General features: G+C 39.7%; 2 protein-coding genes across 4 annotated transcripts; one reads left to right on the plus strand and one right to left on the minus strand.

Annotated features, from left to right (window-relative positions):
- Window positions 1–504: 504 nt before the first annotated feature.
- On the minus strand, window positions 505–4,730 carry LOC103414038 (pentatricopeptide repeat-containing protein At5g64320, mitochondrial). 2 transcript variants are annotated; one of them, XM_070817929.1, is made up of 4 exons: window positions 4,516–4,730; window positions 1,615–4,224; window positions 1,093–1,202; window positions 505–871 (listed from the first exon to the last, which is right to left on the minus strand). In XM_070817929.1, exon 2 carries the CDS (start codon window positions 4,082–4,084, stop codon window positions 1,886–1,888), a length of 2,199 nt encoding a protein of 732 aa, XP_070674030.1. In that variant the 5' UTR covers window positions 4,085–4,224; window positions 4,516–4,730; the 3' UTR covers window positions 505–871; window positions 1,093–1,202; window positions 1,615–1,885. The 2 variants fall into 2 exon arrangements, with proteins under 2 accessions (XP_070674030.1, XP_017181837.3); XM_017326348.3 differs by having other exon boundaries at window positions 979–1,202.
- A 4,131-nt stretch (window positions 4,731–8,861) lies between these two features.
- LOC103414049 (DNA topoisomerase 2) lies at window positions 8,862–15,577 on the plus strand. 2 transcript variants are annotated; one of them, XM_029096686.2, is made up of 19 exons: window positions 8,862–9,505; window positions 9,864–10,156; window positions 10,251–10,317; window positions 10,409–10,679; window positions 10,762–10,961; window positions 11,052–11,261; window positions 11,388–11,501; window positions 11,598–11,708; window positions 11,813–11,977; window positions 12,071–12,412; window positions 12,517–12,650; window positions 12,744–13,098; window positions 13,191–13,377; window positions 13,472–13,521; window positions 13,613–14,041; window positions 14,128–14,290; window positions 14,392–14,459; window positions 14,569–14,677; window positions 14,816–15,577. In XM_029096686.2, the coding sequence occupies exons 1-19, from the start codon at window positions 8,924–8,926 to the stop codon at window positions 15,376–15,378; spliced, it is 4,413 nt and encodes a 1,470-aa protein (XP_028952519.1). In that variant the 5' UTR covers window positions 8,862–8,923; the 3' UTR covers window positions 15,379–15,577. The 2 variants fall into 2 exon arrangements, with proteins under 2 accessions (XP_028952519.1, XP_028952524.1); XM_029096691.2 differs by having other exon boundaries at window positions 14,392–14,454; window positions 14,567–14,677.
- Window positions 15,578–16,157: the final 580 nt, after the last annotated feature.

A 16,157-nucleotide genomic window follows, 5' to 3' on the forward strand; every position in this document is an offset into this window, starting at 1 on the left:
GGAGAGAGAGAGAGAGATGTGGACGCATGCTCCTAGAATATAGTACTAGTTAATACATACATGTCATGCGACTAAAGAAATAATATCACATAGTAGTGTTACAGTCACTTTTAAATAGTACTAGTTAATACATACATGTCATGCGACTAAAGAAATAATATCACATAGTAGTGTTACAGTCACTTTTAAAAATCTCTACTTACAAAGAACAACCACAAGACCAAACTTTGCAATGACTTTCACACTTTTGTCTTCTCTTTATGCTTTCCTCCGTTGGATTTTTTCCCTTGAGTTGATAAAGGTCGTACCCAGTGCACAAGGCTCCCGCTTTACGCAGGGTCTGGGAGAGGTGAATGTCGGCTAGCCTTACCCCCATTTATGGAAAGACTGCTCCCAAGTCTCAAACCCGAGACCTACCGCTCATGGGCGAAGGCACTTGCCATTGCACCAAGTGCGACCTCTTTTCCCTTGAGTTGATATGAAAAAAAAAATGTAGTGTGAAAATCACTCCTCAATCGGTATTTGGATTTAGGATGAGTTCCTTTTGTACATGGTACAAGAACTACAATTACAAGGTAGGTTTTGGTTTTGTATCATGATTGAAACATCGCATTTGACATGCCATCGATCGGCTCTTAACAGTGGTATTGATACAATGACAGGTGACACAGAGATCAATTTATCATTCAAAAGTAGGTCAAGATTCCAAGCATTCCTTTCCTCACATTACCAACTATCAAGTGACGAACATACGACGCAAGAAACCGCAAGTCCTTATGGTGAAGTTATCAAGCATCCGTCATCGCTTTAATATCCCTTGTCTCGTATTACAGAAGAGCGTTACATCTTCGATATGACACATTTAAGATTCCTGCAACAAAACATAAAAGTGCAAAACAAAATTTATCAGCAACCAGCACTTGCCAGCCAAGATCATAAAAACATTGCAAAATAAATAAATCAGGAACCCTTCAGTACCAAAGAATCCTTGTGCTATGGATTACAAATGATGATTGCTCATGAAAGATGAGGCATATAGTGATCGTCTAGACTGAAGGAAGCTGAAAACGTCTAAGGAGAACGCTGGCAAACCTTTATTTGTTAGAGATGCCTAGACTAAGACTTTGTTTCAGTGTTGGTCCTTCATGCTTCCAAGAACAATCGTTACCTTGATCCCTTGCCCACTCCTTGTAAGCATAAACCTGCAATATAATGACTTCCTTAAGCTGATAAGCTAACACGAAAAAAAAGCTGTCTCGTTTCAAAAACACTCCACAATGTCCACATGATTGGTCGTCATGATATGAATAATTAGTACCAACTCTCATGGGCAATCCTATTCCTATGTAGTGTACAGAAATCAACGATTGTTGACTTGAGGGGTCTCAAACAAACATTATTACCTTTATCACTATAATTGCTAAAAATTCCTTTTATACCTTTGCGTTCAACGCTATCTCCTTTTCACACATACAGCCTAGCAGAATATAAAAAAAAAAACCACAAGTATGCACATGATGTCTCTTTCACCAGAATCACGACGAGGAAACTATGAGGCATTTATTCTAGTTAATGCAAGCATATTGTATATCCTGTAAGGTTGGCCAGGATTACCTCTCACATTGTAAGGTGAATTTGTTCTGCCTCAACCAGCAGCAAACTCTGACGAGGGTAATCTGAGACAGCCAGCCAGCTTTTGGCACAAGCACCAACCTGAATACGGTGCAAAAGATCTCAGATCAATATCTGGAATATCATTTTTTCTGGCACAAAGCCATAATGAAGTACCTCCACATCCACCTCCAATCACCATGACCATAAATGCTTTCGGAAGGAATACATCCAAGCAATACCATAGGGATTCTAGTATTTGAAAAGAATTAGACTAGAAGAAACTAAAATAAGATTCCTCCCGATCAATACCAATAAAGCTCTGATTCACCTCTCCCCTTTCTTTAGACAAGTAGCTGACCAGTATATACCAAGTCCAATGATTTGGTATCAAACCATTATTCACGCCTCTATGTAGAAGTAAACTAGCATCATCAATCATTCCTTGTTTGCAGTGCCAACTGATCAGAGTGTTATAAGTAATAACATCAGGACACATCCCTTCAGCTTGTAATCTATCAAAGAGATTCAAAGCTTCACAAATGTTTCCCATCTTGCATAGACCATTTATGAGGCTATTATAAGTGACTATGTCTGGCATCAAACCCTGATGAATCATATCTCGTAGAAACTCAAGTGCGTCATATACTTTGCCACTTCTACACATACCATTAATCAAAATATTACAGGAGATACTATCAGGATGAAGTCCCTTCATCATCATTTCTTCAAACAATCCCCTTGCCTTTTCAACAGCTCCAGCTTTACAGAGTGCCTTAATTAGCCCATTATAGGTTATTTTGTCGAGAGGGCATCCTCTAAATACCATTTCATTTACAAGCTTAAGTGCTTCTTGTATTGCACCTCTTGTCAAGAAAGCATTAATTAACGTGTTGTAAGTAACAGTGTTGGCAACAACACCCTCCAGTAACATATCACGGTACAATCCCAATGCCTCTTCCATTTGATCAACCTTGCACAGTCCAAATATTAGAGAACTAAACGTAAATACGTCTGGCTTACATCCTTTGCTTGAGATTTCACAAAACAATTTTAAAGCTTCCTGGACTTTCCCATCCTTGCATAGAGCAGAAATTAGACGATTGTATCCCACGGTATTCAGACTTAGTCCCTTGTATGACATCTCATTTAAAACATCACCAGCTTCCTCCAGTTGGCCCTCCTTGCAGAACCCATCAATCATTATGGTGTAAGTTATTACATTAGGCTTGCAGCCCTTAATTTCCATCTCACTGACCAATTCACGAGCAGAACTCAAACAGCCCTTCTTGCAGAGCCCATGAATCAGTATGTTAAATGTATATACATCAGGGTTGCAGCCATTACCTAACATACCATCATATAGAACAGCTTTGGCTTCATCAAACCGTCCACTCATAACATAACCATTAATCAAGGTATTGAAAAGCACAATATTTGGGGAAGGCACTTTGTTCAACAATGCCCTTGCTTCATCAACTTGCCCTGTTCTGCATAATCCATGCATTAAAACTCCGTAAGTCACATCATCAGGAGTAAACCCCCGGACAAGCATCCGATCAACCAATCTTGCTGCCTCATGAATCCGATTGACCTTGCAAAGACCATGGATAATATCATTGAAAGTCTGAACATCAGGTGTACAACCCATCAAAAACATTTCCTCCAAAAGTCTCAATGCTTCATTCACTTGATTATTCTTGGAGAGTGCATGTATAAGAGTCTGGTAAACCACTGAATTTGGCACACAACCATGCTTCGTCATGTCTTTTAGAAGCGAGCAAGCGGAATCCACCTCATTAACCATACAAAGTGCTTTCAGAACCACTCCAAACGTGTAAACATTGGGAGAGATACCTCTACTCAACATGTCATAGAAGACATTGGGAGCAACCTTAGGGCAATTCCCAGCCACAAGTATATCCAATACAACATTATACGATCTAAAAGTCGGTTCACATGAATAAACGCCTCTCATGTCTAAAAGCAGCCTGGTCGCTTGTCCGGGCAAACCAGCCCTCCCATAATACTTCATAATCATAATGAAAAGGGACTCACTAAAATTAAACCCCTTCTCCTTAATCTGCATCAACAACCTATCTATAATTTTAAATTCCCCGGCTGCCCCGAGCTTATCAATTAACACATAGTACACATCAAAAGAATGGCAATACCCCTTCTGGGCGCCAACCAACTCAAATATCTCCATCGACGAGGGCACATCGAGTGGAAGTTGAAGCAACTTACAAAGTTGAATTGGAGTGATTTGAACAAGTGACTTCCTAAGTTCATTGAGGTCAAAGGGCTTAAGAATCTTCTCCCACTCATTTTCTGACTCTGACCCTTTATCATTCAACACTCTATCACTAACATCCTTAAAATACCCAGCTGACAAAATTGCAAAACAGTGGAGTTTTAACAAAGATTGCAAATTTCTTGTCAGAGGGGTCAAAATATTTGGTATTTTATACATTACTCCAAATGGGTAACTCAAAATTTTAAGACAACCACCAGAAAACCAGAGATTCGATAAACCTGAGAAGCAAGGTGGTCATGGGCATTTTCCAGAGGTTCGGTGAAGCTGAGAACCATTTGAGCTGAAATTTCCCGAAGCTTGAAGGATCAAACAATAAAAAAGGAAAACCATAAAAATGTGAAAGGAATTCAATAGACAAATGAGAAAAAGAAAGATTCAAAATTACGGCCAAATGTCTTGAACATGTCGATGCTCAACACAATCATGCATTAATGATCAAAACTAAGCTAGTTTACTTGCTTGAAGTAGATACTACCAAAATTGCTCCTTAACTCGCAATTAACTAAACAAATTGGCATATATGAAAAACAGATTGAACCCAATTCAATTGTAATGAAATTACAATCAGGGAATGCTCAGTTGCTTACTTTGATTGGTTCCAGGAGTCGAGGTGGGCTGTCGAGACAGCGAGAGGAAGTTCGTGAGGGTGACGGCGAGGTGGACGAGGTCGACGTGGAGGAGGGGGGAGATGGAGCCGCGGAGGAGGGAATCTGGGAGAGCGCGGAAAGAAGAGGGAGATAAGGAAGATGCGGGCTGGGGACTGGAGAGAAACTTGGGCTGAAGGATGAGCCTAAAATTATGGAACTTTAACGAAAAGCACCCGTACTGTTCATTTTAACGAAAAATTATATTTTTACATTAAAAAGTCAATCCTGATACTATTCATTTTACCATTTATTTTGTCTTTATCATTAAAACTTAAAGTTTTCAAACCCTTTTCATTAGTTTTCCTTAAAATTATGGCTGATTCGAAATTGAGCTTTGAAAATAAAATATTTAATATAAATAAATAAATTTAGTATAATATTTAATTCGATTTAGTTCGAATTAGGTGAAGAAAGAAATATAATTTTTAATGGCTCTTCATGAAGTTCATGTGTTATAATATATGTTATATAATTATATATGTGTTGATCACATATTTATCTTGAGTATCATCGCTTATGAGATGGTGTATGAGAATGCTTGTGCGTTATTGCTATATCATCAATTGATTTTGAATGAAATCTATGTTTCCCTTGACACAAGTGATATTGTGGGAAGGAAGATTCAAACCCAATATATATTTTTTTAACAAACGATATTATCTACCTTAAAATGAATGAATAGGCTAAACCTCACAATAAGTTAAGAATAATGTAGTTCAAATTTGCATTTGACAATAATCGAATCTAAGATCTCTCACTTACAAGTAAAATAAAATACTACTAGACCGTAGTACTAAGTGGTAACATTCTGTCTACTTAGATGTTGAAAAATATGCAAATTCTAAATAAATTTATTTATTTATTGGGTTTGTATTATTATAAATAGGGTTTTCTAGCTCCATGTGTTATATCACAAAGTTTTGGCTTTATGTATTATTTATTTCTAGTTTTTTAATTTTATAAATAAGAGTGTTTGGGATACTACCTATTCGTTTTTAAAATGCTTGAAATCGTTTATTGTGAAACAAAAATGTAAGTAAAAAAAATTTTTTTAGTACAATTGTAAATTTTTACACTAAGAGTAGATGAAGTTCGGTAAATTATTAAAAGCACTTTATTGCTTTAAAGATGTTTTTAATCATTTTAAAAATAGTTTTAAACAAACCCTACATCATCACATGAAACTGGAAGCGAATGACTTCAGAATATTTTAATAGTTGGTGAGTATTATTGCCATTTCCTGTTAGATAAAAGTATCAACAATCAATGATAAATTTATGGGTAAATTACATAGTAACCCCTCAAGTTTGAGGTCTATTACAATATCATACAACATCTTTAAAACATTTCACTTTCATACCTCACGTACTATTTTATTTCAAAATAATACATCTATTAGATTTTTCATCCATTGATCCGTTAAGTGCTAACGTGGTTGCCACATTTGTGCCACGTGGCTGCCAAATGTGTACCACGTGGAAATTTTTTTTTTATTACCCTATTGAAAAAAAAAATTGAAAACCCATAATTTCATCCCGTGCCTCCCTCCCTCCCTGCACCTTTCATCTCTCCCTTCCCACGCCACTTCCTCCCTCCCTGCACCCTTCATCCCTTCCTCGCCATGGACCAAACATTGCAAATCCCTACAATTCCACATGCCATGGCTTGATACAAAACTCAGCAAATCCAAATCCAAAAACCCATTTAAAAAAAAAAATTGAAAACCAGAAACCCATTCCCCCGACCTTCGTCCCACTCTCCTCACTCTCTTTCTAAAACCCCAAACCCCCCAGATCCAAAACTCACACAACTCCACCGGGTCACCACCGCCAGCGCCTTCCTCCTCAGTGGTTTGACCTTCCTCCCACTCTCCTCACTCTCTCTCTCGAACCCCAAACTTCCCAGATCCAACCAGATCCTTCTTCAACATTCTGCTATTAGGGTTGTTCGACTCGGTCAATGGCATCAACCCATTTCCGTAATCCCCCTCTATGCTCGACCTGCCTGGTGAAAGCGACGTCATCGTAGACGACGATGACAATCTCGATATCTCATTGCTTGCGTTATCAGCCATCGTCGGAGTACCAAAAACCCGAACCACCTTCATTGATTTCGCTGCTGCCCAATTGGGTCTCTCTTGTTTCCGATTCCCCACGACTCTGCTGTGACGAACCGTGATTCGCAATCCTCTCGATTCGATTGTCGACGCCAGCGGCAGCTACTTGATAAGCTTGGTCCTGAGATTCGCGGGCGGAAGACGGCAACTGGGCGGCCATGGATTCGTGGAGCTTGTACCTGTGCAGCTCGAGAATCTTGTATTCGAGCTGAGCCCGCAACCGAATGTTATATTCCACCTGCTGCTTGATTGTGGCCTCCGCAGCTTCCATGACGTACATAACTTGAAACAAGCTGATGTCTTGATTGTCTGCGGTGGCGGTGGCGGTAGAAGAAGCAATTGGGTCGGCGATGGGGGGTGTGTAGAGGAGAGTGGGGGGTGTAGAGAAGGAAAGATGGTGGGTGGGGAGAGATGAAGGGTCGTGGGTTAGGGGGTGCACAGGGAGGGTCGCGGGTGGGGAGGGGGTGTTCTGGGTTTTTGGTTTTGGGGTGGGGGACGCGAGTGGGGTGGGGTGGGGGGTAATCATTTCTAGGTTTTCAGGGAAGAAGATGAAGATGGCGGATATGGGTTTTGGGGTTGCGAGGAGAAGAGAGGATTTTGGGAGTTGCAGAAGGGTGGGGGAGAAGGAAGGGATCTGGGTTTCGGGATTTTCTAGTTCTTTATTTATTTTATTTATTTATTATTATTATTATTTATAGGTTATAATTTTAATATTTAGAAGATTTAGGTTTTTTTTTAAAAATTAAAAAATAAATTTTTTTGCCACGTGGCAGCCACATCAGCACAAATGTGGTAGCCGCGTCAACATTTAACAGACTAATGGATGAAAAATCTAACGGAGGTGTTATTTTGAAATAAAATGGTACTGGATGTATGAAAGTGAAATGTTTTAAAGTTGTTGTATGGAGTTGTAATATACCTCAAACTTGAGGGGCTACTATGTAATTTATCCTAAATTTATATATGCTAATAAATAATAAATGCGAATAAATAATTTAACAGAGTATGAATAAAATGAAATAATATTAAACAGATAAATTGAAGCCGAGGCTTGCGTACCGCAATGTCCTTAAAACATAAATTTCATCCCTACTTTATGCTAGTAGTTCTATAGACGTATGTTTCACCAGAATTTAATGATCTAAGTCAAGATTCTAGCACTGGAAAACTAGATATATGTGATCTAAATGTCATGCAGATGGATGTATATATAATTGATTTATGCATGTTCGCAATAGGTATGAGTATGAAATGCGTCTGTTGGGAGACATCTTCTCAAAGGGGTGCTTTACTCTTTGGCATTCTATCATCACCTCAGACTTCATCTGCAAAGATAAGTTATTATAGCCTGAGCCCCAAGGTCCATAGTTTGATAATTAATAGAACCCTAAATATATTAATTATCAATTAATTAGCACACCCCAAAGCCTAAACTTAAGGTTGAGCCTAATTTTATTCTCCATGGTCTATCAATCCAATCAATTTCTAAAAGAGACAATGCCTTATAAAGCGAGAGAACCTTTTTGTAGTGACCAATGTGAGACAATGAAATATGTACTCAAAATTTCCAACACTCCCTCCCTATCCTATAAATTGGAGTAGAAATTATTCTTTGGAAAACTAGAACTCAAGAGAGAAAGGGAAGAGGTGGTCGAAGAAAAGGGGTTTGAATCATGAAACAAACGTGATTACATATCCTGTTGATTGGAAAACATTGTGATATATGTGAAAGATGAAGTGACACTTTTGTTTATCACTCTTGTTGTGAGATGTGGTCGGAACTTCAGTGTTGAGATTGAAAACTCTTAATAGGTACTAGATTTCAGACGATCCCACCATACACAGTTTCTTTTACAGCATCTCCTAATGACAGATGTTACTGAAATTTTTAGGTCCCGTGATATTTTATTGTCGAGAAATTACAATTATCCCGGTTAAAAAAGTTTCCATAAACTAAACAATCCGCCATACGACCCCCACGCACCGTTTCAGTCGACCTAGATTCCCTTTCTCCTTCATCATCCACCGTGATTCCCCAAACTCAAAATCCAGCCGTCCGATTTCCCCCATTCCAAAATTTCAAACACCGCGCCCAAAGCCCTTCCATTTGAAATTCGAATTCAAATCCCTAATCGACCGTTGCATCCCCCCTATAAATCCCTAATTCATCTCTCCCTCTCACTTATTTCCTCACTCTAGAGAACCTTTCGCCTCCTCCAAACGCCACCAACCATGGCGATCGAGAAGAAACGCCCACTCCAAACCAGCAACAACGCCAACATCGACCACCCAGCCCCGGCCGATGGCGGCGGCGGCAAAGGCAAGACGATCGAAGAAATGTACCAGAAGAAGAGCCAGCTGGAGCACATCTTGCTCCGACCTGATACCTACATTGGGTCGATCGAGAAGCACACCTCGAACCTATGGGTCTACCAAAACGGCGAGATGGTCAACCGTTCCATCACCTACGTTCCCGGACTGTACAAGATCTTCGATGAGATCCTCGTCAATGCCGCCGATAACAAACAGCGAGATCCATCCATGGACTCCCTCAAAGTCACCATTGACGTCGAGCAGAACTGCATCAGCGTCTACAACAATGGCGCTGGAGTTCCCGTCGAGATTCATCAGGAGGAGAGGGTCTATGTCCCGGAGTTGATCTTCGGACACCTCCTGACCAGTAGTAATTACGACGATACGGTGAAGAAGACCACCGGTGGACGCAACGGCTACGGCGCCAAGCTTACGAACATCTTCTCCACCGAGTTCATCATCGAGACGGCAGACGGAATGCGACAGAAGAAGTATAAGCAGGTATAAACTGTGGATTCTCTCATTTCTGTGACATTTGATGTGTAATTTACGGTTTTAGTGTTTTGTGGAATGTAGGAATTAGGATTTGGTCTTCTATTTTAGGGTTTGGTGTGTATAGAATTATGGATTCTCAAATTTCTGTGATGCTTGATGGGTATTTTAGGGTTTCAGTGTTTGGTGGAATTGCGGAATTAGGATTTGGTCTTCTACTTGTGATTGTTCATTTGATGTAATTTCGTTTTATAATTAAGTTTCTATGGGTTTGAAATGGATTTCCGAATTCCAACTGAAGCATTTGGCAGTGATATTGTGTTCACTTATTATGTCAGTTGAATAATCTGATCCTTGCTGATGTCAGGTGTTCACCAACAACATGGGGAACAAAACTACGCCAGTCATCACAAAATGCAAGGAGAGTGAGAACTGGACCAGGGTTACGTATAAGCCCGACCTATCGAAGTTTGATATGACCCATCTGGAAGATGATGTGGTGGCGTTGATGCAAAAGAGAGTAATTGACTTGGCTGGATGCCTTGGAAAGACAGTGAAGGTTGAGCTGAACGGAACAAGGGTCCCTGTAAAGTCATTTCTTGATTATGTTGACCTCTACTTACAATCTGCCGGAAAATCTAGAGATACTCCCCTTCTAAGGTTTTTGTTATGAATTGCACTTTTTGTCCTGATTCGTTCTTCCTCTTTTCTCTTTGTAGTGGGGATTTACTAACCGTATCTGCTCATTTGACAGGATGACAGAGAAAGTCAATGATAGGTGGGAGATTTGCGTGAGTCTCAGCGACGGGCAGTTTCAACAGGTTTGAACGAAACTATTTGAATCAGTGGAATTACCATGTGCTGTACACTTTAGAATTGTTAGTCTCAAGTTTTCAATTTTATCTTTACCAGGTCAGCTTTGTGAATGGAATTGCAACAATCAAGGGCGGAACTCATGTGAATTACGTAACAGATCAGATCACGAACCATGTGATGAATGTTGTAAATAAGAAGAACAAGAATGCCAACCTCAAAGCCCATAATGTGAAGAATTATCTATGGGTCTTTGTCAATGCTCTTATTGACAACCCTGCATTTGATTCCCAAACAAAGGAAACTCTCACTATTCGCCCAAATAGTTTTGGATCTAAATGTGAACTTACACCAGCCTTCTTAAGTAAAGGTATGCAACGATATTTCAAATTGTTCAACCATACAAGACCCAGGCACTTAATCTTGATTCTTGTATGATGATTAATTTGCAGTTGCAAAATCTGGAATTGTGGATAGTCTTCTCTCTTGGGCAAATTTTAAACAGAACAAAGACCTGAAGAAAACTGATGGAACTAAAACAGAGAGGGTTCATAATATCAACAAGCTTGAGGATGCCAACCATGCTGGAGGAAAGAATTCTGAGAAGTGTACTTTGATATTGACAGAAGGAGACTCAGCTAAGGCTCTTGCAGTAAGTTTTTATGTTTTACAATCGTGGTACAATTACTTGATTTGTTTGGCTTCCTTTCTGCAATAGATTAACATAACTTATCCTAAACAGATGGCTGGTCTTGCTGTCGTGGGTAGAGATCATTACGGTGTTTTTCCGTTGAGAGGTAAACTGCTCAATGTAAGAGAAGCTAGTACCACTCAGGTCAGGGATAATGAGGAAATTAAGAATATCAAGAGGATTCTTGGACTGCAGCAAGATAAAGAGTATACCAGTCTTAAGTCCTTGAGATATGGCAGTCTGATGATTATGACTGATCAGGTTGAATGCCTTAAACTTCGTTTCTTTTGGTTTTATTCTTGTTTGGATTTCTCTGTGCAACCTTAAAAGTTTAAATCTTTTTTCTTTCTGATCATTAACAGAACCTTAATTTCTCTATTTGTATAGGACCATGATGGTTCCCACATCAAGGGACTCCTTATCAACTTCATTCATTCCTTCTGGCCATCGCTGCTTAAAATTCCATCTTTTTTGGTTGAGTTTATAACTCCGATTGTCAAGGTTGGTTTACTTGACTTAGCTAGCTTCTTAGCCACTTCAGTATAAGTGATACGTTGTTGTTGAAAGACTACTATAACTTGTATTACTTATGTACAGGCAACACACAAAAATGGGAATACCCTTGCATTTTACTCCATGCCAGAGTATGAGGCATGGAAGGAAAGTTTGAGGGGCAATGCAAGTGGCTGGTCCATAAAATATTATAAGGTTTGTTTTCACTTTATGTAAGTAAAGGCATACTAGATCACTGCAATTGTACCAGGTTTCTGAAGTATATTCTTATTCTTCTACTTACACTCATGTCCATTTAGGGGTTGGGAACAAGCACGTCTAAAGAAGGAAGGGACTATTTTCAAAATCTTGATCAGCACAAGAAAGACTTTATATGGATAGATGAGCGTGATGGGGAGGCAATTGAGCTTGCTTTCAGTAAGAAGAAAATAGAAGAGAGGAAGAGCTGGCTTCGGCAGTTTGAGGTGGGAAGTTTTGGCAATTTGCATTTGTATTTTTGAAATGATTCTAATTCAGGATCACTTTTATTGAGACGGTTGAACTTTCTGTATTTTCAGCCTGGAGTACATCTTGATCAGAAGGAGAAGCTTATTAAGTACAGTGACTTTGTTCACAAGGAACTTATACAGTTTTCCATGGCGGACCTGCAAAGGTCTATTCCGTCAATGGTTGATGGCTTGAAGCCAGGTCAAAGGAAGATTCTCTTTAGCTCCTTTAAGAGGAACTTTGTCAAGGAAGCAAAAGTTGCCCAGTTTTCTGGTTATGTGTCTGAGCATTCTGCCTACCACCATGGTGAGCAGAGTCTTGCAAGTACTATCATTGGGATGGCACAGGATTTTGTGGGGAGCAATAATATCAATCTTCTTCAACCGAATGGTCAATTTGGTACCCGTAACTTGGTGAGATTAACCATGCATGCCAAATATTTAAGAATATGTAAGCTCTTCATGTTGTGTAATTTTTTCCGACATCTTCTATTTACACTTGTATTTTGCTACTTTAGGGAGGCAAAGACCATGCAAGTGCTCGTTATATATATACTCGACTTTCTCCTATTACAAGGTTCCTTTTCTCAAAGGATGATGATAGACTTCTTGACTACTTGAATGAAGATGGGCAATCTATTGAGCCAACTTGGTATTTTTAACTTTTCCCTATAGAATGAGAACATTGCTTTTAGATAAACAAATGGTGAATGAATATTGCTGAACAATGGTTTGTGTGGTATAGGTATGTGCCAATTATTCCAACGGTGCTTGTTAATGGTAGTGAAGGAATTGGGACAGGGTGGAGCTCTTACATTCCTAATTATAACCCCAGAGACATTGTTGCAAATGTGAGGCGTTTGCTTGATGGTGATGCAATGGTGCCAATGGATCCCTGGTACAGGGGATTTACTGGAACTATTGAGAAAACTGTCAAGGAGTCTGGTGTGAGCTACACTGCCTGTGGGATCATAGACGAAGTCAATGAGACGTCACTCAGGATTTCAGAGCTGCCAATCCGTAGGTGGACTCAAGATTATAAGGAATTCCTCGAGTCTATCTCTGAAGGAAATGATAAAGCCAAGGATCCATTCATTGAGGTAAAGTCACCTAAATTTCTTGATAGTTGCAGTATTTGATTAAAATGTGTTCCAGATGGTTTAGTTCCTAATTGAAATTATGCATGCTGCAGGGTTTCACACAGCACAGTGATCACAGTACTGTAGATATCATAGTCCACTTGCGTGAGGAGAAACTGATGGCGGCCAAGCAAGAGGGTTTGCTGAAGAAATTTAAACTGACCACCAGCATAAGCACGAGTAATATGCACCTGTTTGATCGAAAAGGCGTGATAAAGAAATTTGACACTCCAGAACAAAGTATGAGTTTTTCATCTCGTTTTTTTCCTTTGTACTCCTGCTTGTACAATTTCTATAACCAGACTTTCTGTTTGTTGTTTTTTTCTTTGTGCAGTTCTTGAGGACTTTTTTCACTTAAGGCTTGAATTCTATGAAAAAAGAAAGGTGAGCTCCTTTGTGCCCATCAATATACAGGTGTTTATATTGTTGGCCTGACTTCTGTTCAGTGTTAACTGGTTTTCTATTATGCATGCAGAAAGTGCTATTGGAAAACCTTGAGTTGGAACTGTTAAAATTGGAGAACAAGGTTAGGTTTATCCTTGGTGTCGTAAATGGAGAGATCATTGTAAGCAATAGAAAGAGAGCTGATCTATTCCTTGAGCTCCAACAGAAAGGTTTCACTCCTTTTCCGAAGAAAACCAAAGCCCTAGAGCCAGAAGTTGCAGGGGCAACTGAAAATACAGAAGATACAGAAGAGAACTCTGAGGCTGCCGTTGAAAAGGGAGCACGGATTAGTGACTATGAGTATCTAATATCCATGGCAATTGGGACCTTGACCATTGAGAGGGTTCAGGCCCTATTGGCTGATAGGGATAAGGCCAATGCAGAGGTTGATGAGTTGAGGAAATCAACACCAAGGTCACTGTGGTTGAAGGATCTTGATGCTCTTGAAATGGAACTCGATGTATGTACTAAAATTTGATTCTATTTCACAAATTCTTTCTTCAATTTTCTGTCGACCTCTGTCTGATATATTATCTTTCATACCAGGAGCTGGAGAAAAGTGAGGCTTTAGCAGAGGAGGCAAAAAAGAAAGCAAGAACCCAAGTGAAAAATGTACCTGCTTCTAAGGGTACTAAACAAGCACCTAAACCACGGAAAAATACTAAGAAGGCCAACAATGCAGAGGCTTCCAGTTCTGTGATGGAAATAGGTAACACTCGATTAGTTAAATGCTTTCTTTTAAGATAGCCCACGGATATTATTTCATCATTTCGAATTACATTACTCATAATATATCTGCTTGCTCGTCAGAGAAAGCTCCTGAGATTGCGAAAAGGAGAGGAGGAGCAGGTCCAAAGAAAGCTCCTGCAGCCAAGAAGGTCTGCGCTGCTGTTTTTATATTTTAAGTTCTTTGTTTGAACTTTCTTAATGGAACAAATCCGCAGTACACACGAAGATGGAACTTATGTTTTTATGTTTGTTATGCAGCAAGTGAAATCCTCTGTTGTTCTGAGTGATGACGATGACGATGAAGTGCTTGAGCTGAAAGAAAGACTTGCTGCCTATAACCTTGACTCGTCTCCTGAAAATTCGGCAGGTAATGATAACCTTTCACTACTTATACTTATCTAGAGAAATCAGCCTATAACCTTTTCCACTTTTGCGTCCGAGGAAATCAGCATAACTAATGTGTTTCGTCAGTAGGTTGTGGATTAACTTAGTTTTACTGTGACAGGCAAGGATACTGAAGTGCCACAAAAACCAGTCCAGAAGAAAGAAGCTAACAAAAAGGTGGTCATGCAACTAGACAGCGACGATGATTTTGAAGAAGAAATAGCGGCTGCCCCAAAGAGGGGAGGGACAAAAGCTGCTGGAAAGCCAAAGGCGGCAGCATCAAAACCCCCAGCGGCAGCAAAGAAGAGAGGCGCAGCAGCTAACAAGCAGCACCAGCCTCAAACTTCATCAGGCCAGAAGCTTTTAACTGACATGTTGAAGCCTGCTGCTGAGAGTTCCAGGGCTTCACCTGAGCCGAAAGTGAGGAAGATGAGGGCATCGCCATTCAACAAGAAAAGCGGTTCTGTGATGGGCAGAGTTGGTTTGGCAGATGAGATGATTGAAAGCGATGACAAGGTGGACACTCCTTCCACTGAAGAAAGAAGTGAAGCTCCAGTTGTAGCAAGAGCTAGACCTCAGAGGGTGAATCGCAGGCAGACAAGGTATGTGTTGAGCGATTCCGAGAGTGAGCCGGCCAGTGAAGATTCCGACTTTGATGCAGTTGATGACATTGACGATGATTAGAGTAGCAGTTACTAGTAGTCTTTGCTATGGGAATTCTAGCTCATTCCCCCTTCTACACATTTTAAGTTGCTGCATTTGCTGCATCTTTCGGATTAAACTTTTAACCGAGATTTGAGGATTTTATTTTCGTGCCGATAAGCCGAAATTGAAGATTTTAGCTTTAAGTTTGATCTGTGAAATACAACTCATTTTCCGAAAACTTGTTAGAGATGTTCTTGAGAACTTGTCTTGTTCAGAAAGTAAAGCAAAATTTGACTAGAAAAAAGTTGTGGTTTACGCTTTTGCTTTTCTTTTTTGTTGCTTGAATCAGCAAGTAATCTAAAGAAGTCATTTTCTCAAAATTGTTGATGACCATATAAGCGGGTGGTACACTATTCAGGTCACGTCTCTATATCCTTGTTGCGTGACTTGATGAGTGATAAACAGACAACGGTGTATAGCGTCCTCCGCATTGGTTTTGCGGATTGACTAACATCTTACGGCAATATCTTGAATTAATAACGCATACAATCAATAACACGTAGCGTAGTCAGAATTTTCAAATAATGGGATTATAATATCAACCAAAAAGCTTCATTGGGTCAATTTCATCGAGCACTTAGTAGGCACCTACGAATTCCTGCCAACATATGCTGAAATTTTATGTCAACACATGTCGACGACTACTATTACTTGTACAGGCTTGTTGAGGGTGGATGTAGGATCCCGTGGAGTAATGTTGAAGACTTTCAAGACTTTTCAACTAAAACATTTCATATAAGATGAGAGAAAAGGAAGAC

The sequence above is a fragment of the Malus domestica genome, chromosome 02 (genome assembly GCF_042453785.1).
Source record: "Malus domestica chromosome 02, GDT2T_hap1".
Taxonomy (NCBI): domain Eukaryota; kingdom Viridiplantae; phylum Streptophyta; class Magnoliopsida; order Rosales; family Rosaceae; genus Malus; species Malus domestica.

Bases quoted from the DNA above. Each gene is read 5' to 3' on its own strand.
- LOC103414038 (XM_070817929.1), bottom strand. From the start codon at position 4,084: ATGTATAAAATACCAAATATTTTGACCCCTCTGACAAGAAATTTGCAA.
- LOC103414049 (XM_029096686.2), top strand. From the start codon at position 8,924: ATGGCGATCGAGAAGAAACGCCCACTCCAAACCAGCAACAACGCCAAC. The intron at 9,506-9,863 runs GTATAAACTGTG...TGCTGATGTCAG, and splicing joins GACAGAAGAAGTATAAGCAG to GTGTTCACCAACAACATGGG. The intron at 11,502-11,597 runs GTTGGTTTACTT...ACTTATGTACAG, and splicing joins TTATAACTCCGATTGTCAAG to GCAACACACAAAAATGGGAA.